This window comes from Panthera uncia, chromosome D1, assembly GCF_023721935.1.
Source record: "Panthera uncia isolate 11264 chromosome D1, Puncia_PCG_1.0, whole genome shotgun sequence".
Lineage (NCBI taxonomy): Eukaryota > Metazoa > Chordata > Mammalia > Carnivora > Felidae > Panthera > Panthera uncia.
The window spans coordinates 89,369,167-89,393,291 of record NC_064808.1 but is presented as its reverse complement, the minus strand read 5'-3'; the positions used below and the strand labels follow the sequence as shown (position 1 = coordinate 89,393,291).

At 42.4% G+C, this 24,125-nt stretch overlaps 1 protein-coding gene, 1 long non-coding RNA gene and 1 other non-coding gene across 4 annotated transcripts in view; 1 reads left to right on the top strand and 2 right to left on the bottom strand.

Moving 5' to 3' along the window:
• Positions 1–22,392, bottom strand: part of FEZ1 (fasciculation and elongation protein zeta 1) — a 43,497-nt gene extending 21,105 nt beyond the window's left edge. The window contains exons 1-3 of one of the 2 annotated variants that reach the window (XM_049654808.1): positions 22,241–22,392; positions 16,814–17,169; positions 9,846–9,945 (exon numbers count right to left, since the gene is read on the bottom strand). In XM_049654808.1, the coding sequence (XP_049510765.1) occupies positions 9,846–9,945; positions 16,814–17,124 (411 nt within the window). In that variant the 5' untranslated portion in view covers positions 17,125–17,169; positions 22,241–22,392. The remainder of the gene's footprint in view (positions 1–9,845; positions 9,946–16,813; positions 17,170–22,240) is intronic. The other variant, XM_049654802.1, reaches the window with a different exon arrangement.
• On the top strand, positions 977–1,049 carry TRNAR-UCU (transfer RNA arginine (anticodon UCU)). Its single transcript has one exon. It is a non-coding gene; the product is annotated as a tRNA-Arg (tRNA).
• On the bottom strand, positions 10,615–13,425 carry LOC125939437 (uncharacterized). The gene is made up of 3 exons (XR_007463054.1): positions 12,132–13,425; positions 11,730–11,756; positions 10,615–10,677 (listed from the first exon to the last, which is right to left on the bottom strand). It is a non-coding gene; the product is annotated as an uncharacterized LOC125939437 (long non-coding RNA).
• Positions 22,393–24,125: the final 1,733 nt, after the last annotated feature.

The window sequence follows — 24,125 nt, the reverse complement described above, 5'->3', positions numbered from 1 at the left end:
TCTTGATTTCAGCTCAGGTCATGGTCTCATGGTTCGTGGGATGGAGCTGCAGGCTGGGCTCTACGCTGATGGCATGGAAGAGTCCCCGCTCCCCGCCCCTCCCCGGCTCTCTCTCTTTCTCTCTCAAAAATAAGAATAATAATAAAAAAAAAAACCTCAACTATATGCAATCTATAAAAGACACCCTTTAAACATAAAGACAGGAACAGGTGAAAAGTAAAAGGACTGATAGAAACACCGTACAATCCAGTAATTACACTGGCAGGTATTTACCCAAAGAAAATGAAAACACTAATTCAAATAGACATATGCACCCCTATGTTTATTGTAGCATTATTTACAATAGCCAAGATATGGAAGCAACCTGTGTCCATCAATAGATGAATGAATAAAGAAGATCTGGTGTATATATATATATATATATATACAATGGAATATTACTTAGCCATACAAAAGAATGAGAATTTGGGGCACCTGGGTGGCTCAGTCAGTTAAGCATCCGACTTCAGCTCAGATCACGATCTCGTGGTTCATGAGCTCAAGCCTCGAATCGGGCTCTGTTCTATCAGTGCAGAAGAGCCTGCTTCAGATCTTCTGTCTCCCTCTCTCTCTGCCCCTCCCCTACTTGTGCACTCGCACACGTGCACACACACTCACTCTCCCTGTCTCTCTATCTCAAAAAAAAAAAAAAAAAAAAAAAAAACATTAAAAGAAAAGAATGAGGTCTTGCCATTTGTGACAATATGGATGGAGCTAGAAGGTATTATGCTAAGTGAAATAAGTCAGAGATAGTCAAATACCATGATTTCACTTATATGTGGAATCTGAAAGACAAAACAACCAAAAATAGAAACACTCATAAATACAGAGAACAAACTGATAGTTGCCAGAGGGAAGATTGGTGGGGGTAATGGGCAAATAGCTAAAGAGGTACAAACTTCTGGTTATAAAGCAGACAAATCAGGGCGGGGGGGCCACCTGGCTGGCTCAGTTGGTAGAGCATATGACTTCTGATCTTGGGGTCATGAGTTCAAGCCCCACGTTGGGCATAGAGCTTACAATAAATGAATCAATCGATCAATCAATCATGGAGATGAAAAGCACAGGAAAGGAATATAGTCCATAATATTGTAATAACACTATATAGTGACAGATGATAACCACACTTATCATGGTGAGCATTGCATAATGTACAAAATTGTCAACTCACTATGTTGTGTACCTGAAAAAAGAACTAATTTAATGTTATATGTCAATTTTACTTCAATAATAAAAATTAAAACCAAAAACCAAATTGTAGTGGATAAACAGGCAAAATAATCAGTTAAGATATAGAAGAATTCAACAACACTTAAACCAACTTAATCTAGTTGATCTTTATAGAACATTGCAACCAACAATTACAGAATATACATTCTTTTCAATGGCACATAGTACATTCCTAAGATACAACATATGCTGAGCCATATATCGATCCCAATATATTTTAAAAGGCTGAATTTGTACAGACTGTGTTCTTGCCAAAACTAAATTAGAAATCAATGACAAAATGATAACTATAAAATCCCCAAACATTTTGAAATTCAGCAACATACATCTAAATTACCCATAGGTCAAAGAAGAAATCACAAGAGCAATTAGAAAATATTTCAAGCTGAAGGTTAACAAAAACATGCCATATCAAAACTATGGGATTCAGCTAAAGCAATGCTGAAAGGAAATTTTATTACTTTAAGATGCTCATGGCATTGCTGATCTGAATGCTTGTGTCCTCCCCAAATTCACATGTTGAAATCTTAATGCTCAATGTGATGGTATTAAAGGTGGGCACTCAGGGATTTGCTTGGGTCATGAGGGTGGAGCCGTCATGACTGGGATTGGTACCCTAGAAAAGAGGCTCCACAGAGCTCCTGAGATCCCTTGTACCAATAAGGACACAGCCAGAAATTGACAGTCTGTAAGCCAGAAGAGGGCCTTTACCAGAACCTAATCATGCTGGCACCCTGGATGTCCAGCCTTCTTAACTGTGAGAAGTAAATCTCTGTTGTTTATAAGCCATCCTGTGTGTGGTATTGTGTCATAGCAGCCCGAGTGGACTAAGACAATTATTTTTAAAGTTTAAAATCTGATCTAAGCTCCTACCTTACAGGGCTTAGTAAAACCCTAGTCAGTGTAAGGAAGGAAATAATAAAGTTAAGGAAAGAAATCAACAAATGAGAAAATGAACAAACAACAGAGGAAAAGAAAACTAAAAGTGCTGTTCTGGAAAGATGAGTAAAAGTGACAAACCCATCATTAGACTTAAGAGAGAGGATGGGAGGGAGAGGGAGAGAAGGAGAAAGAAAACACAAATTAGCAGATCAGAAATAAAAAGAGGACCATCACTATAGATCTTACTGACATTAAATAATAAGAACATATCATCAACAACTTTGTGGTCAATACATTCAATTATTTAGATTAAATGAACAAATTCCTTGAAAAACACTATTTACCAAAATCAGCTTGGGAAGAAATGGAAAATCTGAACACCTCTACATTTATTGATTTATTTATTTTTAATTAATTTTTTTAACGTTTATTCATTTTTGAGAGACAGAGAGAGACAGAGCATGAGTGGGGAAGGGGAAGAGAGAGGGAGACACAGAATCTGAAACAGGCTCCAGGCTCTGAGCTGTCAGCACAGAGCCTGATGCGGGGCTCGAACTCACAAACTGCGAGATCCTGACCTGAGCCAAAGTTGATCACTCAACCGACTGAGCCACCCAGGCGCCCTGTCCCCTCTACATTTATTAAAGAAATTGAATGTGTAACCAAAAATCTTCCACAGAGAAAACACCTGGTTCAGATGGTTTCACTGGTGTAGTCTATCAAATATGTAAGGAAGAGATAATACCAGTCTAAGACAAACTCAGAAAGTAGAAACATTCCCAATTCATGTTATGACATTACAATAAAAGAAAATTACAGAAAAAGATTCCTTGTGAACATAGATGCAAAAATCTTTAATAAAATATTAGCAAATCAAATCCCACATTATGTAAAATCGATACTATATCATGACTAAGTGGAGTTTATCTTAAGAATGAAAGGTTGCTTTAATATTTGAAAATCAATTAATGTAATACATCACATTAACATAATAAATTGATCTACCTACATAAATGGATCTATGGATTTAACACACAATCACAGTTGAATTTTCAGCAAGTTATAGAAATTGATTAGCTGATTCCACAATTTATATGGAAATGCAAAAGACCTAAAATAGCCAAAAGAGTGGCTCTTGGGTGGCTCAGTTGGTGAAGAATCTGACTCTTGATTTCAGCTTGGGTCATGACCTCACAGTTTGTGAGTTCGAGCCCTGCATCAGGTTCCTCACCGACAGCACAAAGCCTGCTTGGGATCCTATCTCTCCCTCTCTCTCTGCCCTCCCTCCCTCAAAATAAATAAATAAACTTTACAAAATATAAAAACAAAAAGTAAATAAAATAAAATACCCAAAACAACTTTGGAAAAAAAGAACAAAGTTGAAAGACTTATACAGTTGACCCTTGAACAATGCAGGGGTTATGGGTACCAATGCCCTGCACAGTGATAATCTATATGTAACTTTTTACTCCCCCACACTTAACTAAAAGTAGCCTACTGTTGATGGAAGCCTTACTGATAATATAGACAGTTGATTAACATATATTTGGTATGTTATATGTATTATACACTGTATTTTTATAATAAAGTAAGCTTGAGAGAAGAAAATGTTATTGAAAATCATAAGGAAGAGAAAACACATTTACAGTACTATACTGTATTTACAAAAAAAACTCCATATGTAAGTGGTCCCACGCAGGTCAAACCCATGTTGTTCAAGGGTCAGCTGTCCTACTTTATATCAAGACTTATTACAAAGCTACAGTAATGAATACAGCATGGTATTGGCATAGACACACAGCAATGAAACAGAATAAAGAATTCAGAAATAGATCCACACATATATGGTCAATTGATTTTCAACATAGGTGCCAAGACAATTTAATAGGGAAAGAACAATATTTCCAATAAGTAGTATCAGAACAATTCGATAGCCATACACGTACACACACACACACACACACACACCAACTTTGACCCTTACCTCACACCATATATAGAAGCTAACTTGAAATGAATCACAAACCACAGAAGAGCTAAAACTATAAGACTTCCAGAAGACTTAAGAACAAATCTCAGTGACTTCTTAAATACTACGCAAGAGGGGGTGCCTGGGTGGCTCAGTCAGTTAAGCATCCAACTTCAGCTCAGGTCATGACCTCACAGTCCATGAGTTTGAGCCCCACATTAGGCTCTGTGCTGACAGCTCAGCTGACAGCCTGGAGCCTGCTTTGGATTCTGGGTCTCGCTCTCTCTCTGCCCCTCCCCCACTTGTGCTCTGTCTCTCTCTCTCAAAATATTAAATAAAGATTTAAAAAAATTATAAACAAATAAATAAATACTACACAAAGAGCACAAACTATAAAAGAAAAAAAATCAATAAATTGGGATTGATCACATTTAAAAAACATTTGGCCTTCAAAAGATAAGGTTAAGAAAGTTAAAAAGCATAGACAAAAAGAAGATATTTGCAAAACATAGGACTTAAGACTTATGTCTAGAATATATGTGTTAAATTAATTAAACAAGGAGGCCATTAGAGTGATGTGGTTTCAATGACTTAGAAGCCTACTAAGCAAACCAAAATCTAAGTCTCTAATGCCTCAAGGTTAAGAATTCAAACCAAAGAACAACCAATCACAAACAGCCAACTGGCCTTTCCCAAATAATACAACCACTTAAGCTATAGTTAATCAATTTCCTTCTTTGCTTCTACCTTTTCTATATAAAAGTCTTTCCTGTAGCTCCTGTTGGTGGAACACTCCTAACCACTTTAGCTTTGGCACTGTCCTATTTGATTCTTACTCAAGTAAACTCTTAAAAATTTAGTATGCCTCATTTTATCTTCTAATGTAAAGAATAATAACAATTTAGGGGCGCCTGGGTAGCTCAGTCGGTAAGTGTCTGACTTCAGCTCAGGTCATGATCTCGCGGTTCGTGAGTTCAAGCCCCGCGTCAGGCTCTGTGCTGACAGCTCAGAGCCTGGAGCCTATTTCGGATTCTGTGTCTCCCTCTCTCTCTGCTCCTCCCCCCAGTCATGCTCTGTCTCCCTCTCTCAAAAATAAATAAAAACATTTAAAAATTTTTAAAAAAAGAATAATAACTATTTAAAGAGAATACAAACACCACATTAAGAAAGTGGGCAAAAGATTTAAATGCGCTCTTCACTGAAGAAGATACACAGATGGTAAATAAGTACATGAAAAGATGCTCCATATCATATGTTACTAAGGGAATTCAAATTTAACCCAAATAAGACACTCCATATACCTACTCAAATGTCTAAAATGTAAAAGTCTCCGTCTCTTTCTGACCCTCCCCTACTCGCAAACGTGCTCAACACCCTGTAGCTCTTTCTCTCAAAAATAAATAAATATTATAAAAATAAACAACAAAATAAAAGGCCATCTATAACAAGTGTTGGTGAGGATGTTGAATAACTGGAGCTCTCAAACTGGAAAACAGTTTGACAGTTTCTTAAAAAGCAAAACATACACTTACCATATGACCCCGACGTTCCACTCATAGGTTATTTTACCCAAGAGAAACAGAGACATATGTCCACAAAAAGACTTAGGCAAGAATGTTCATAACAGCTTTATTTGCAATATTCAAAAACTGGAAACAACCTAAATGTCCATCAACAGGTGAATGAATAAGCAAATTATGGTATATCTATATAATGGAATCCCCTCTGCAATAAAAAAGAATGAACCATTGATACAAACAACAAAATGGATGACTATCCAAACAATTATACTGAGTCTTAAAAAGCCAAACCAGGGGGCGTCCGGGTGGCTCAGTCGGTTGGGTGTCCGACTTCGGCCTAGGTCATGATCTCGCCGTTCCTGAGTTTGAGCCCCACGTCAGGCTCTGTGCTGACAGCTTGGAGCCTGGAGCCTGTTTCAGATACTGTGTCTCCCTCTCCCTCTCTCTGCCCCTCCCCCGTTCGTGCTCTGTCTCTCTCTCTCTCAAAAATAAACATTAAAAAAAAAAGCCAGACCTGCCCCCCCCCCAAAAAAAGAGTGCATGCTGCATGACTCCATTTATAGGAAATTCTAGAAAATGCAAATTAATCTATAGTGACAGAAATGGGTTGCCTGGAGATTGGAGGGTGAAAGAGAGTAGTAACGGAAATGTTCAGTATCTTGATTGTGATGATGGTTTCACAGATGTATACATATGTCAAAACTTATCAAATTGAACACTTTAATATGTGCCATTTATCATATGCCAATCATCCTTCAGTAAAGCTATGAGAAAAAAAGAAAACCATAAAATGAAATGAAATAAAAGAATAATACACCATGACCAAGTTGGATTTATCTCAAGAACGCAAAGTTGACTTAATATTTGAGAATCAATTAATGTAATTTATCATATTAACATAATAAAGGATAAAACTACACATGTAATCATCTCAATAGAGGCAGAAAACAGAAATAATTAATCTTCAGAGAAATAACACAAGAAAACATGCCACAATTTAGTCCAGGTTGAAAGGGCCCACTAAGTATAATGTAGAATGAATGGGGGGGGGGCACACACTACAAGGCACATCACTGGAAAATTTCAAATGAGAAAGAAAAAAGAACATCCTGAAAGCTAGTCACATATAAAAGAAGGAGAATCAGAATGAATTTGAGGGCTTCTCAACAGCAAGTGAAAGCTGGAAGATAAGAGAACAATGTCTTCAGAATTCTGAGTAAAAAAAACTTTTTGCAACCTAAATTAACTATCAAGTCAAACTCTCAACCAAGTACATGACAGGAGAATAAAGACATTCGCGTAGATTCTAAAAAAGATATTCTTCTGTACCCTTTCTCAGAATATACCGATTTTTTTCCCCACAAACCAAGGAAATAAACCCAGAAAGATAAAAAACTATGGCAGTCAGAAGGCAGGGAGAGAGTCAGGAAGGATCCCCAGGATGAAGGTGAAGGCAAGTCCCAGGGACAACAGCTGGGCATCAGATCTAGAATACAACCAGACTAGTTCATAGCAGAAAGATGACAGTACTAATTTGGATGCTTCAAGACCAAACAAAAAACAAAAAACAAAAAAAAAATTCTGAATTGATAGAATATCTGATTTATTTAACCATATTGTGAGATTTAAATTTCACTCCATTTGGGATTGAACTACTGATAAATAGATATACAGAAAACTAAGCAAAACAAAAAACAAAGTCAAGTCTTTACTCCGGGTTAAACAAAAAGTGGTATAAGAAAGGAAATATTTTTATACAACACTACATGATTCAGTAAGAAATAGTATTTACATAGTTACAACGGTATATATTTTGAGTATTGATTTCACTATATAAATTGGTGACAATCCTATGAGAAAGCTAAGTGTGAGTATTTGAAGTGGTGTATAAGAATTAAACTTATCTTCCATCATGCAAAGTTAATAGATAACAGCCAAAAACTGTTTATTTTAATCATCAAACAGCAATATAAATGTATTACTTAGGAAATTTGAGATATATGCCAAAAGAAATCAAAGTGGTTGCCTCGGGGCGCCTGGGTGGCTCAGTCAGTTGGCTGACGGACTCTTGGTTTCGGCTCAGGTCATAAGCTCACTCTTTGTGGGTTTTAGCCCTTTGTTGGGCCCCATGCCAACAGCACATGGCCTGCTTGGGATTCTCCCTCTTCCTCTCTTTCTGCCCTTCCCCCACTCTCCCTCTCAAAATAAGTAAATAAATGTGAAAAAAAAAAGTGGTTGGCTCTATGCAATAGGGAAAAGATAAGGCAGGAGCTGCTGGGGTGGTTTTTAAGGTCTTATAATATTTCTAAAGTATTATCTGACTCTTAAAGCCATGTACATGTGTTATTTGATCTTCCAAATGCAAAATGTGATTCTCTTTGCTGTCACAATCCAACAGTTTCCATAATTCTGATTATATCACTTATAGTCAGAAGGACAAGGATAAAGACGTTCAAGAACAAACACGCCTGATTCTTGGCAATGAACCACTTAAGTAGAAGAGGAGCTACGAGGGCTTGCTAGAAGAAGCCTACCAGCTGTGTGCATTCGGCAAGCCAAGGGCATTGGGTCAGTCGCTCTTTTATAAAAGTACAGAGCACTGGTTAATCTAGCAAATCATTTAAACTGAGGTCAGTTAAAAGAGCTTCTACTGTAATGAATCCAGATAATAAAGGAGATGAAATAAAACAGCCTTAATCCATCCACTTCTGCTACCCTGTCATTTTCCCATGGGTTAGATGGAAGAAATTCTACAAGGAGTGGAACTCAAGATCATCCTTCTCGGGGCCATTCAATTTGCCCTGAAATATTAACCCTCTTGAGGGAAATCTGCAAATGAGGATAAATTAGAGTCCTTCTGAAGGGCAGTCGGTCTTATACATCCTTTGGCTTAATCCACAAAATTAGTTGGAAAGGGAGCCAAAGAGATAAAGCGAAATCTGCCTTTTGCACCGTGACGGGCCTGATTTCATTTCAGTAACTAGATTTAGTCCATGGTTGCCTCCTTGTCCTTTGCATTTGGGATAAGGATACATATAAGCATTGCAAGAGAAAATGAGCAGTCAGGAATCAAAACAGGAACTGAGACACAGCCTCCTATAGCCACGATGAGTAGGCTTGCATCAAATCTCCGAGTCTTGAAGTCACCATTTTACCTGTCCCACTCAATGAAACCTTGAAGTTTTGAGATTTCGGGATTGCTAATTATTAGAAGAGTTAAGAAGGATATACAGCCACCTTTTCAACCAATCAGGCAACTGCTGATCTTTTTGCTGTGCTATTTTGGGCAATGATCTGCAGAAATTTCTCTCTTGCTTTTTCACTTGGACTCAATTCTGGAGCACCTATGAAGATTAGATCCACCTTCCTTTCCCTCATTTGCTGAGCCCACAGGGCTGTGACAGCCCTTCGTGATAAGAAATCGTCAAATTTCCTTATAGCTGAAACTAGAAAACCAAGCAAGGCAGAAATTGGCTTTTAGTGTGGACAAAGCCATTAAATAATTTTACCTTCCTATATGTAGATTCAGCTAGGAGGGGTCATTTGGATCTTCTGAAAGGTCACTCCCCATAGCCTATGCAGATCAACAGAAAAATAAGTATTCTCTTCATTCAGAAGCCCTTAGGCCACCTTCTTCTTTGGCATCAGTAAGCACAGAATGTGACTCTGGTTCAGCCACAAGAACGGCTTCTCGGTCGAGTCTATAAACGTCTCATTGGCCACTCCCCACTGAGTGGCCACCTCACTAATGTCTAGGCCCCAACTCTGGCCATTAGCCAGGCTTTGAGTTTGCCACAAATCTATCAGCACCTGCCATCTTGTGTTTGGTGAGGCTGAACTCTTCCTTTTGGATAGGAAAACCTGATTCTTTTTAAACCATTATTATTTGAACATGAGAAGCCTGTGATAGTCACTCTCCTCCTCTTCAGACCACCTTGTTTTGCATGTTGCAGTACACAGATCAACAACAGAGTAATTTGCATTTATACTTTTTACAGACGGCCATTCGAATCACCTCACAGACACTGGATGTCCCCTCATCTAATTCTTCACCTCCTCCGTAACTCCTGTCTTACCAGCAATGTTTTGGAGCTATGGGTGAGCTTCGTTACCTAATGGGTAAGACTGTTGAATTAATGAATGTTTTTCTAACTGGAATCCACATCTTCTCAAGCCTTATCAAGTAAGGGGCCCCAGAGAGGTACCTCGGTGTCAGAGCTGTTGCCATTCAGAGCCTCCACGTTTGGGTCCCTCCAGTCTTCTGAGAGTGAAGGGATGTAATTGTCTGTCAGAGCATCCCAAACCCTGTAAACAAAGAGAAGCTCTCATTAGCACACATCTGTGGCCTGGCCCCGCCTGGAGGAAGGAAGAGCTGGGCCAGGGGAGGAGAGAGGCTTCTGTGTGTGCCAGGCTGAGATCATCTGCCTTCCAGCATGCAAGAGCAAAGCAGCTTAAAAACTGAATTAGAGGCACTACCAGGAGAGAAAGAGCCAAGAGAATGGGCCCTGGTCAGGAACTGAAGCTTAAAAGGTGTTTGCTTAAGAGAAGAGGAATTTCTCACCATTGAGACACAAATGCTAGAGTCTACAATCAAACCACCTCAGGCAATAAATAGATTGCCCCTGAAAATAAATCTGCCCCTCAACCAAATGGTTCATGACTCATGAACCTAAGAAATGCCCATGTTTCCTTTCCTTTTCTGTGGGCAAAGAAGAGTGAGAGAGAAAGAGGGAGAAAGAGGAAGATAGTGATGTAAGTTGGTAGGTAGGTAATCGACAGATGGATATCTGGGCAGATTTTCTGGCTGAATCTCTTTGAGATCACGGCCACCATAGAGTTTAGATGCATTTCAATTTCAGAGGCCTGCAATCTAAATGGTCAAGAATTAACTCCCTGACATCTAATGTAACTAAAGGGATAATGTCAATGCTGTTAACGCTTACTAATTACCCAAAATGTTCTAGCGAGCCCGTGGTGGCATACTCCCCCAGCTCCAGCAAAGTAGAGTGTAAGTGTTCCCTGTCTCCATCATGGACACTGCAAGGCAAATGTATGAAAGGAACCGATCAATACACCTCTAACAATTGGGTTGTAGTGAGGGAAGATGGGGGGTCCCTTTATTACATGGCTTTAAAAAGTTCTGATACGTACATTATAAGAAAAACTTTTCTATAATTTGTGTCATTTAATTCTCTTATTTCAGCAATATTTCTTTGGGGGGGAGAAAAGGAGGGGTTGGGGGAAAATCCTAAAGTCACAAACTCTCACACACAGGAAAATAAACAAAGGAGTCAACATCCAGAGATTAATGTAAATCAGTAAACCAAGCTCCTAAAATAATGTCATCCGTGGAAGCCAGTGGCACTTGAGTTAATATTAGCTAAGGATAAATGAGGGCTCTATGCAATATCCTTCAGGTGCCTATGCATGTCAAACAAGGTATAAGAAGGTAAATTGTATTTAGACAGACTCACATGAAGAAGCAGCCATTTAAAAGTAAGCAAATATGTATATATGTGGATCAAATTCAAAACATGACAGAATACGGTGTGAGACGCTGAAAAGGTAAGTGCAAGGGGGACAAGAACACAGACAGCTGACATTAGGAGAGGCGAGTTCTCTTAGCATATGTCAAATCGGGAATAATATATGATGCATGGGCATAGAGCAAGGAGACTTTCCCAGTGCACAAAGCATACAGTCGGCGATGCAACACATTAAAGGAGCTCAAGAAAGCACAATTTAATAGCAGTGCTTGGGTTATCCGCTGACTCATTATTTTCCTGCAATTACAAGCAAGCACTTTGAGAGGACTCATCAAGTGTTCATTAGACATCCATTCAGCAGGATTTTAGTCTGCTTCTTAAACACGGGTGATAATCCAATCTCCATCAGGCACTATTAGAGCTTCATTAATCCAGCCTAATGCTAAATGCAAGTCTCGGTAGCACCATACAGCCAAGAGGCAAAGATGATTTGCTACGTCCAAGACAAAACTCCAAGCACCACACCCAGTGGGGGAAGGCCAGACTCCTCCTTGCATTACATTCTCTGCCGCAAGAATCAACAACAAGCATGCAAGCACTGACCTTCGGATTTGTCCCTGCAGCAAGTGCCTGGAAAAATAAAATTCAGCAAAGCCCAAAATAGGCGGGAGCCTTTTGTGTCTCTCCTAGGCTGGCTGGAAGCTGGGACTTTTAATGAACTGCACGCTTTCCAATGACCTTGAAACTGTTTCTGTCCTTCAAATGATAACTGGGGGGCTCTCTCAAATTATTTAGGGAGTGGCGGTTTTTCTCATGTGGGCCTTGACTGACATACTCTGGATTTCACCTTCTAACTCTAGATTTTTATGACAATTCCCTACACCATTTTCTCCTCGGGATTTCGAGCCATCCTCATTCTTTCCTGTTTTGTCCAGATTTTCTTCTTTTCTGAAGTACTCTTTATCCAATACTAACCCTAGCAGTCACTACTTAATGGCCACTTACTATAAGTCAGGTACTCTCTTCTAAACCTTTGTGTGAATTAATTCATTCAATCCTCACAACTCTGTAAGGCAGATCCTAAGGCGGGAAAAAAAAAAAAAAAAAAAAAACTAAAACAGACAAGTCAGTTAACCTGTCTAAGGTCACACAGCCAATAATGACAGAGGTGGGATTTGTAACCAGGCCATACGGCTACAGAGCCCTATATTCCTAACCACAAAACTATCCCAAGTCTTTATCATTTTGTGACTGGCTCGGGCACGGGCATCAGAGTAATATACCAAGTTCCCAATCACAAGCTAGAACAGCAATTCAGAAACCAGCTCTGCGTGAAAGATCTCTAACTACATTATTCTTGGACATAGCGCTTTCATCAGGCTACAAAAGGAGGAATGGCAGGGGCAGCGGGGTGCATGACTGCTTCCTGTCTATCTCTCCAGCCCCAGTGAAGGTTAAATGGAAGGCGAAGGCAGAACACTAGCGGCAGCCTGGCAGCCAGAGCAGACCGGGTGGTGGGAGGGAAAAACACAAAGCTTTCTGTGAGGAAGAGAATGGGAAGGGCTTTTCTTCCTAGACGCCACCCCCACCCCCCGCAGAGAGGCTATCTGTTCTATCCTGAGCAGGGGCCTTGGGCATGAACATATTCCCTTTTATAGTCACCCTGAGGTGGACTGTGAAATCCTACTTTCCCCGAGAAGTGTCCTGCCACTCGCTCTTATCTTGAGGGAAGGAGACTCTGAATGTTATCTCCTATATCTGTTATCAAAGAGCCAAGATTAAACAGGTCGCCTCAATTCCTGGCTTTTGCTGCCATGGCACCCGCGATTCAATTTGCTCTCTCAGCCCCTATAGTGACAGAAAATTCTTTTCCTATGGCTGTTTTATAGCCTGGGCTCAGGTGCCTATGGAACTGACTAAGCTATCTTTCACCACACAGGGCTGGGGATTTGTAAAGGGAAGCTGGCACCGGATGAACACACCCAACAGAATGGGTTGTGACAAGACGCACATACACAAAGATCTGGGTCTACTGGCAATCATGTAGCCATCAAGGCTACATGAATCCTGCCCCCCTCCACACCCGTCTGTTCTTGACAACATGGTAGGCAGCTAGCCTAAAGGGCTTATTAGAATTCCAATTTGATAACATTTCCCTTAATCCCCTCCAGGTTGGCTACTGCCCTTATCCAGTGTCTCGTGTCCAATAAAGCCAACAGCCACATTTCGATGTGTGTTCATGTGAGTACACTTTCGCTGCTAAGACTTAGGAATTATTATTAGCACATAATGACTTAGAACAACTTTTTAGATTCTTTCAAGCACTGAAATAGAATCAATACTACCTCTGCCTTCTATAGGGGGAAACTGAGCCTCTGAGAGGATAATTAACTTTCCTCAAATCACGGCTATCCATCCACTTACCATATCCTGGTTGTGTGGCATTTACTTGACTTCACCTTCAAGTATGGCTGACTACGCACCATGTATTTATTGTGTAGACTTACTTTTAGCACCTTTCACCCAATAATTCTATCTGCAGAACAGGAAATGGTGATTGTTCTCACAAGTTTGGCCCCTCTTTATCTTACAGGTGCCTGTAAGAGGGCGGATTGTAATCCCAGTGAGGCAGGTGGTGGGGTGAGGATTGTCCATTCCCCTTCTGTAACGGTCCCCTAGAAAGGCTCTGGCCTCCAAGTTCAATCTCTTATGAGACAGGAAAGGATGATCACACATATGCGAAGAGCAGATTCTGGAAGAGTATCCAAATTTAAAACCAGGAAAAATCTATTCAAATTTGACTCTCTTGTAATGCCTAACACTTCCATGCCCTGATAAATCAGAGAGAAGTTGACGTCTCAGCCAATTCCCTATTAGCAAAATAGTTCCAAAGGAGGACTAGAGAAATCCAAACTCTAAAAGGAATGACTACACTTGCTTTATGATTTGTGCTCTCTTGAAGGAGGTTAGTTTGACCGAGAAGTTCACTGCTTTTGTTTTATGTTTTTATTATGTCCTGCTAACCCACCCAACACACTTTCAATTCATTTGTGGAGGAAATATCCATCCAATTAGCAAAACTAAGGAAGTTTATTACAAGCTATGCTCAGGAGAATCACAACCAGATTAGATATTAAATTATCTTTTCCCTTACTTCATCATAATTTTACAGTTGAAGTATATGGATAGGTATCTATAAACAATGTGTATAATTTAACTCTGATTTTTAAGTTGGAAAGGTTTAAATACATTGACCACCTTGAAAACACAGTGTTAATTTTTCTCTTCCCAGATTCCTCCCTCTACACTAGCCCCAAATTGTATTTTATCTCTAAGGAACTATTCAACCTTTGGTCTTTTAGCTGAGGCAGTCAATGAGGCAGGCAACTCAGAAAAATCAGGGTGAGGAGACCAGTAATCCCATGTGACGGTAATTAACATTGAGTGGCCTCTGCTAATGTGCTAGAAGAGAGTAAGAACTTGCTCACCGGGCCTTCATCCTTAATGAGGCAGAGGGGGGCTTAGATAGGGGAGGAATGATTTGTTGGAAGCAAAAGGAATGGGACGCATCTTAAAATGTCATTTTCAGAGCACAGCCTGGGTGAGGTAAGAAATTAGGTTCTTTCCAAGTCCTTAGCCCCGCTTCATCAAGATTGAGCTCTGGAGGTTTCAAAGATGAGGACCCACGCAGTCAACTAAAGTTAAGTGACTAGCCCAAGGTCACACAGTGAGTTAGCGAGAGTATGAAAATTATAATTCATAGTCTTTTGTATTTCTAGTTCATTGCCTGGTGCAATGAACTATAGTGAAAAAATACGCTGTATAATAAAGCCCCAGAGCCATTCTTTTTAGACTTACAGGAGGTGAACAAATTAATAACGGGCTCAGAATTTAAGAAAAATCAGTTTGAAACTTAAAATTGAATTAAAACACATAGCCCACAGTTACAGTACTGGTCACCAGGGTAAAATGTTCTCTGTGATCATGACTTCAGGCTAACATTAATTAAAAAGAAAAGAAGGAAATGGTGTGAACCTGGAAATCCGTTACCTGTGCCTACAAAACTAGCTATTATTGTTCACCCAATTCATTCGACATTCAGTATTCCATTCAAAAACTATTATTTGAATACTTATGACACACCAAGCCCTTATTAGACATGGGGATATAATAGTAAGACAGACACAGAGTCCCTGTATACTCACAGAGTCATCAAGCGAGCAACTATATCCCAAACAGGTCAGGTTTAGTTGTCTGGGACACACCTTTCACCCCACTTATTTATGGGCAACTCTTGCCACTCAAGTTCATAAAAAGAGAAACCAAAAGCCCAGTTGCTCCCAAGTCCCATTACAACCACTTGACATTTGTTGTGTGATTCCATAAGAACAATTCATGCTTGGGGTGCCTGGGTGGCTCAGTTGGTTAAGGGTCCAGCTCTTGGCTCTTGAGTTCAAGCCCACGTCCTCATTGGGCAAAGCCTGCTTGGGATTCTCTCTCTCACTCTCTCGCTCTCTCGCTCTCAATCTCTCAAAATAAATCAATAAACTTTAAAAATAAAGAACAATAGGGGCGCCTGGGTGGCTCAGTCGGTTAAGCATCCTACTTCGGCTCAGGTCATGATCTCACTGCTTGTGAGTTCGAGCCCCGCGTCGGGCTCTGTGCTGCCAGCTCAGAACCTGAAGCCTGCTTCAGATACTGTGTCTCCCCCTCTCTCTGCCCCTCCCATGTTCATTTTCTGTCTCTCTCTGTCTCTTAATAATAAATAAATGTTTAAAATAAAATAAAATAAAATAAAATAAAATAAAATGCAAACACAAGGGGCAGCTCTTCCTGCCCACGGGTCCTGTCCCTGTGCTTTAATTAAAAAAACAAAAAACAAAAACCAACTCACCTTTTTAAAAAAGAAAGAACAATTGATGCATATTTTATCTCTACAGGGAATTCAGGCCTATTTTTACTAAGTGCCCAAAACACCCTTCTTTAATTTATGTTACAAATTATCCTCTTCTTTTTCTAGTCCCTCCTCAAACAGCAGTTTTCTCAAATCCCTTTTCTTGACTACTGTTAAGACCCTAAAAGGGGACTAGTAAGTGACACAGGGAATCTGTATACTCAAAAGCCATGTCACCTAATTATCACCTTTATTTTGGCCCAAGGTAATCCCCTGGGCTGTCAGTTCAATTTGTATGCTTTCTTATTTGGATGTATCTTAACATTTGTAGATGATTTTCCAGTCCTGAGGGGGGATTTGTTAACAGTTTGGAGATTTTCATAATTCTGGTGTTTCTTGAAGCAAATTGTTCCAGTGACAGATTCCTCCATCACAGTTAATTAATTTCTTTTCTGATCCTTATTTCTAATATCTGGGTGGATTACTACTGATACAAAGAAACAGAAGATAGATGGACCCTAAAATGGATCATGCTCCTAAAATTCTATTTTGTACCTAAGAAAATCTATTTTCTAAAAAGTCTTCATTCCTCTAAGATTTCAATTTTAGAAAACTCTCCAGGTCCCTGTAAAGGGACATCATAGAATAATGTCAGCAATTACCAGGGCCCTGCCCCACTGACATGAAAGCATAAGTGATATGCCATGAACCCACAGACACGAGTTCTATGTCAAAGAGCCCCAGACTACAGGGCTCATGTCTGAAGCAACAGAGGGCAATTAAGACTTCTTACTCCTCATCCTGCAGGGTCTCTTCCTCCTCCTGGATCTGGAATTGGTTCTTCACAGGAGCCAGGGTCTCCGTCTTGGCGTTGTAGTTCCGGAAGCAGACATTGAGCTTCTCATCAAATTCGTTCACGAGGTCCTCCATGGACTTGAAGCTGATTATTTCCGAAGAAAAATTCTCAAGCTCAGAGAGGGAGGGATCCTCTAGATGGTGGGGAGATGAGCCATAGAAACACTGTGGTTTCTCCTCCGGGTCCTCCGAGCAGCAGGGTCGAAGGTCCTCAAACTCTTCATCCAAACTCACCAGTGGAGCCTCCATTCTCTCACAGCAATAGGACAACTGTGACTTTCAGGATTCGTTGATCTAGAAGAAACAAACAAGGTAATGTGAGCTTGGACCGGGCTTTTGTGCCGCCTCTGCTGAGGAACCATAACCACATAACCCGTTAGTCTGTATCCCTCTGAAAAAGGAAGACTCCACTTTCCAGGCATCCGTCACTTCTGTACTTCCTCGCTATCATACACTTGACCTTAGCAAGTTACTTAATTCTCTGTGCTTCTCTTTATTCTTCTCGAGACAGAAATAATAATCCTCAAGGGATTGTCTTAAGGGTTAAAGGAGTAAAAATACAGGTAAGTGATTAGAACAGTGGCTGGCAGATAATAAACATCATTGTTGTCCCATATGTTCTCTGTTTATAATAATAATAATTGTTATTATTATTATTGCCATAAGTCCACATCCTTAACCATGTGCTCTGAAAACCGGAAGTCTTTCATAACTTATTTGGTGGCAAAAACCGACTTGACCTAAACTCACTTGGCAACTAAACCTAATCTACACGAATATAAAATTGCTTATGGTTTCAATTTATCCCATTGTGTGTGTTTTGCTGCAGAAATAATAATTTTTTAAATTATACTGATTGCTGCCCCAATCTCCAGGAAATGATATGCAGAATTCACACTCTATTACTGCTTTCCAAAATGGCTGGCCCCAAGGGTTTGGGATAGGGATGCATGGACCTAGATATGACTACCCTCAAAAACAAGCACCTGAGCTTTTCCAAGGTACAGAGCTTATGTCTGGGGCTAAAGGAATGGATTAAATGACTGGTTATCCTGAAAGAGATAGACCCAACTGCCCATGTGCTCCAAGGTCAGCCTCCATGACCATCTTGGACACCACATCCTGGAAAGCTGCACACTCAGGCCTACTTTCATTTCCTGAGCTCCAGGCCCTCTTCAGACACTGCCTTCCACTGTGATTTATCCAACTGTGTGTGTATCCAAGCCCTTCCCCAATTTTAATTTAAATTCCTCGAGGGCACAGACGTCCTCTGGACATCCTGCATCATTACTGTACACACTGCTCTGCGGCTAGGCAATCAATCAATGTGTGTTCATTGAAAAATGATCATCTGTCCCCCACATACATTTTTCATTTTCAATTTTAGGCAGCACAGCATTACTGTCCGTCATGCCCTTCTCTACATATGCCACTTTCTTCCCTGTAATGCGGAAAGGCAACCAAACTTTTCTCTCCTGTCTGTGTAATTTCTGATCCAGTTAGATGCTTAAATTGGAACCACTACCGAGGAGAACTGAACAGACAGCAAAAATAACGGGTTTTGCCCTGAAAGTGCCATTCTCCATCTCTGTCTATAAAACTTAAACTCTAAGTAAGTGAGGCAAAGGCCATGCTAGGTGGGGACTCAGACAGCTCTTACCAGGATTGTACTGGGAGGAAGCCAATTACCGTTGCATCACATCAAAATATATCCCGAGTATTTACAGTGTGCAAAGGCAACATGTTGGGACCTTATGACATCTTGGAAATAACATATGCTCAAGAGCCAACAGACCTACCTGCCAATGTGTGGCTGAGTGACAAGCATCATGGGTTCCAATTTTCTCATTTGTTACAGTGAAGGTGTTGGTATGGAGCTAATAGCTCTGGAAGTTAATTTTAATAACTTATTAGTGTAATTGATAATCTTAATTGTAATAATATATTTTAATAATGTATTCTATTAACTCCAATATGTCCAAAAGATTGCATTCCAATATGTAATCTATATTTTAAAATATTAATGAAACATTTTACATTCTCTTTTCATACTACTTCTTTGAACTCCAGTGTGTATTCACAGTACATTTCCACTTGGACTAGCCACATGTCGCTTGGGGCTACCAGAGTGGACAGCACAGCTATAAAGCAATACACAACTAATTGCCACTCAGGCGTTCTTCACCTAGGGTCTACAGACCCCTAAAGGGCTCTTTGAATATAACTATATTTTATGCACTTAAAAACATATTTGGAGGAGAATCTCATAGATTTCTCTACATTGTCAAAAGGGGCCAATAGCACAAAAAAGATTAAGCATCCCTGAGTGCCAAAGGGAGTTGAGAAAAGATCACAGAGTGCAGTAGGGAGCAAGGAAGGTTTTACAGATGGGGAATTTGGGTTGACCAGAGCAGGACTCTGTCATGGTTAAGAGCCTGGATTCCAGGTTCCCATCCTGGTCCTATCACTTCCTAGCGATGAGACTTTGGGCAAATTATCAGCCTCTTTGTGTCATGGTTTCCTCATCCATAAAATGAGGTATTTGAGGTATTAAAACAGTATTTAAGCTGAAGGCTATTTTGCAGAGTAATGAAAATAATCATTGGCAGTGCTAAACACAATGTATTGCATATGTGGTGTTTGATAAATGTCAGTGATTTTAGGAAAATGAGGATAACTTAGTTTCACAGCAAATGTAGGGGGAGGGTGTTTCAAGTAAAACAAAACAAAACAAAACAAAATCCCCCTGCCATGATAGTCTATGTGCAATGCTTTACATGCTGATCAAATGGGAGAACTACTGCTGAATAAAATTTATCACCTTTTTTTTACTAAGGCACCCCTGCTATTTTCAATTTATTTGGTGAAAGCTTCTTGGATCACTGGCCCCATTTCAGAAAGACATGATGTTAGAGATATTTACACTTCCTTTAGACTTGTACTCTTCTCTAGGAGAGAAGGGGGAGCCAGAATGAATGGGTGATACCAATGGGGTACTAATTCGAAATGGCACAAACTATATTATTAACCAGCAACAAATCCAAGGGCAATCCAATCAGCATCTAAGACAAAGATTGAGTTTTGGGTGTTGTCAACAGGAAGGTTATGCTCAAAGCACCTACGCTCAGCCCAGGCAGCCTCTAGAAAATGGATTCACCCAGATGATGATAAAAGAACGGGATATCACAGCTCTAGAGTTCAGAAACGTGGCCATTTGAACAATCCATAATATAGCCAGCTTTCTTTTCATCAACTCACTTCCCAAGAGCCAAGAAGCTCTGCATGAATGACCACCTGGAGATGAAACCAAAACTGAAAGCCTGCACTGGGAATTGGATATCACTCAATACCCAGACTGAGCCGGGTATTTGTACAAAGACTCCAGACTATGGCAGAGGCCGTGAGAGCCTGGCTCAAGGAGGGGTCTCTGGGTTGGGGCTGGCAGCCTTTCTTGAACCTGTGCCCTTTGTCTCCTTCCTTTAGCTCACTTTCTTTTGCTCTTCTCTCTTGGTGGGGTGCCTTTGCACCCCCCACTGAAATGTCCTACCCTTGCATCCTGGCTCGCCCGCCCATGTCTTCATTCACAGCCCATCCTAGAGGCCTCCCCCCTTAAAAGCGAGGGGTAATACAATTGATTGCTTATCCTCTTCCTCTATACTTCCAAAATCAATTTTTTAAAAACACATGAAGAGTGGCAGAAAAAGGGAACCACCGAAAGGTCACCTTGTCTTTTTCTCTTATCCTAGAACAGAGTGCAAGACTATAGTTTGATTATGTCCTATAATCTATTGCATTTATTTTGGCTCCCAATAGGTGGTGTAATTTGGAAGAGGAAAAAAAGGCTCTGAGCTTAACAGAGACCCTGTAGGAAACACATAAGCCTCTCCTTTGCAGCATAACGATGCACTAGCTGCAGCTTGGGGCTGCAGTACAAATTTTCACTCCCTGCTTTGCTGAGCTGAGCAGAGTGGAGGGGGAGCAGTAGAGAATTCACCATGCCTCCCCCTACTGGGCCTCTGCACCTGCACCGAGGCCCCATTCCATCTCCCCCTTCTTCCTATTACCTGCCCCATAGAGCAGTTGATTTCTATCTCCTCACCACACCTCATCCCTAAAATCTGCCCTCTACTGATCCACGGCAGTTTCCCACTGCTACTCAGCAAAAGCAGTCGGTATACAGGATCGTGCCAGCTTCCCACTGCCACAGAAAGAGAGTATTTTGTTGCACAGAAGTCAGCAACCCCTTTGCGGTTCCGCTTCCCCCCCCCCCCCCCCCCTCCCCCCCCCTCCTGCTGCTCCACTCACCCTCATCTCACATCCCCCTCCTCTCCACCCCCCCCGGGTCTGTTGGGGTAAAGAAAGGCTTCTCCAAGCAGCACAATGGCTGGCGCTAGGGGGAAAACTGGGCTCATCCCGCGCAGGCCGCACACATACTTCCCGGCCCTTTGGCCAAACAAGAGCGGGACACGGGAGTGGCAGGGAGATCCGGGGGTGTCGAGCAGTGAAAAGGGAAGGGATAGGCAGAAAGAAGGGAGGGCTGGGATCACACGCCCGCCCCAGGGCTCTGTCAAGCCTTGCACCCCTGAGCCCCAAGGGGTCCTGGGCCCACCGGAGGGCAGCGCCCCCACCACCACCACCCTCGTCCTTTCTCCGACCTGTTCCGTAGTAAAACAATTGCTCCCGCAGCGTCTGCGGCAGCTGCCAGCGGTTCTGACACTGCAGGAATGCATGGTCCTGGGGAAAGGCTCGGCACCCCAGGGAGGGGCACGGGCGGGTGCGGGGTCAGGCTCATAGGGGGCTGGGGGAACCGGGGAACGCTGCCCGGTGGTGTGGGCCAGTGGATCTGTACCTCCTCCCGAGACCGTTATCTTGCCCGGACACCCTTAAACGCCCCAGAATCCTCTGTGCCCCTATGAGCCTGACCCCGCACCCGCCCGTGCCCCTCCCGTGTCTCTCTCTCTGTCTCTCTCTGTGTGTGTCTCTCTCTCTCTGTCTCTCTCTCTCTCTCTCTCTCTCTCTCACACACACACACACACACACACACACACACACAACACTTGCACACACACGCCAGGCCTGGCTGGGGGGCCAAGGCTCTGATCTGATGATGCTTGAAGTGCCCATCATCCCACAGCTCCCGGCCCGGGCGCTGCACTCCCATGAAGGGCTGGGCAGGAGGGCGACGGCCTCGGGGCTCCTTCGTTCCGATTCCAGGATGGGACGGGCTGGGGGCGCGGGGCTGCGGCGCCCCCCCGACCCGCCGACGGAGAAACCCGAGTCGCGGGGCCTCCTTCACCACCCCCGTCCAACCCCCACCCACGGCAGTGGGTCGGTATGGGCTAAGGTCGCCCCCCCGCGACGGCACCTGTGCGGGTCCTGGCGGAGGGAGGCGGTTCGCGGGGCTCAGCGGGACACCCCCATCCACGGGCCGCGGGGAGCGGCCGGAGCACAGCGCGGCGGCGGCGGCGGCGGCGGCGGCGGCGGCGGCAGCGGCAGAGGCAGCGGCGAGCCAGCGAGCGCTCCCCCCGCAGCTCGGCCGGCGCCCGGCTCCGCTCCCCTCCTCCACCCCGCCCCCTCCGCCCCCTCCCCGCGCTCGTGCCCGGGCCCTCGGGGGCGCGCCCGCGCTCGGGCACCCGCCCGCTGGCACGCGCCCGGCCCGACGTCATCTACTCGTTAGCATTCAGAGCCTTCCTTGCAGCATGTGGCCTGCCTTTATTAATATTTATGAATTACTATTTCTCCCCTCTCTAACATTGGACTTTCTGCTTCTCTCATGAATATTCAGAGGCTCCAAGACGTGTGCGTGCAGTAACTCCCGATACGGATACTCGAGGGTGCCTGACACTGTAGATTCTCCATAAAAACATAAGGCAGGTGGCTGAGCGGATGGGCAGGCAAACACACTAAAGATTCCCCTGGACTTTTTGGGCTCCTCATTCCACTATACTGGGACCCAGGTGGGCAAGCTGAGGGATGCCTGCCAACCCAAACCCGGTTCAGACCTCACGCCAAAAGTGATGAATGCCTTTACCACCCAAGGATGCAGGATGAGAGCTGGATCCAGGCTGACAAAGCTGAGTGAGGTTTCTGGCACAGAAGGACTTGAGGTAATAGAGGACAATTCACCAGGGGATATAAGGAAGGACCCTGGGGTCTTATGAAAATGTATTCATTCATTTATCTTGTCTGCTATGCATAAGTCTGTGCTTATAGATGCTGTCAATACAAAGTCTAATGATTCATGACAGCAGATAACTAAAAGCACAAGAACTTCAAATATCAATGGAAGGCACCAGAAGAGCATGTCTGCTTGGAGAACCTAAGTACTTCCATCAAGTTAGAGATAAGTCAGACAAGCTGGCGGAAGTGTGATGGCGGAGCATCTCTGGGTGATGCAGAGGGCTTCAGCTGAAAGCGGCAGGGAGCCCCTTTTGGCTCATTTATGCATTCATTCCACAGACATTTCAATCATGACACGGAGGTGGAGCAAAGGAATGAGGTTCCTGTGAGTGAGAGGAAGACTTGGTCACTTTGCCCTTCAGGTGGCATTAACCAGAGATTTTCTTCCTGATAGAGGGGAAGAAAAGGAGGTGGTTGAAAGTTCCCTGAGTTGACTTTCTTGGGAAGATACCCAGTTCTGTGACTTGGGCAAGTTAACCTCCTTGTGCCTCATTTCTTGTTCTGTAAAATGAGGATAAATTATAGCACCCACCTCGGGGGCCTGTTGTAGAATTAAAGGAGTTGATATATGTAAAGTACTTTCAGACACAGTAGAAGGCACTATGTAAGTCTTGGCTATTATCTTCTCTAGGAGAAGCTTGGGGACACTGTACTAGAGGCCACCTTCTGTCCTGATCTTCAAAGCATGGGACTCACGGGTTTGAGAGAGGTTTTTGAGGAAACACAGCAAAGTGCTAAAGAGCATGGGCTCTCCAGAAAATTCAGTTCAAACCCCAGTGTTCCATTTATTAGCTGGTGACCTTGCACAAGTTACTTAGCCTCTCTGAACCTGTTTTCGCATCTGTAAAATGGGGATTCCAATAAATACTAAGGGTTGTTGTGGAGATTAAATAAAATAATGCATGCAGAATGTTTAGCATAGTGCCTGGCATATAATAAGTATTCAATAAGTGAATTCTGTTGTTGTTGTTTTTTTTTTTTTTGTGAGGATTTGAAGGAACTAGAAGTTGACGACTGGTATTTTAGGCATCTGGGATGAGAATGTCTTGAACATGAGTGAAGTAATTCTT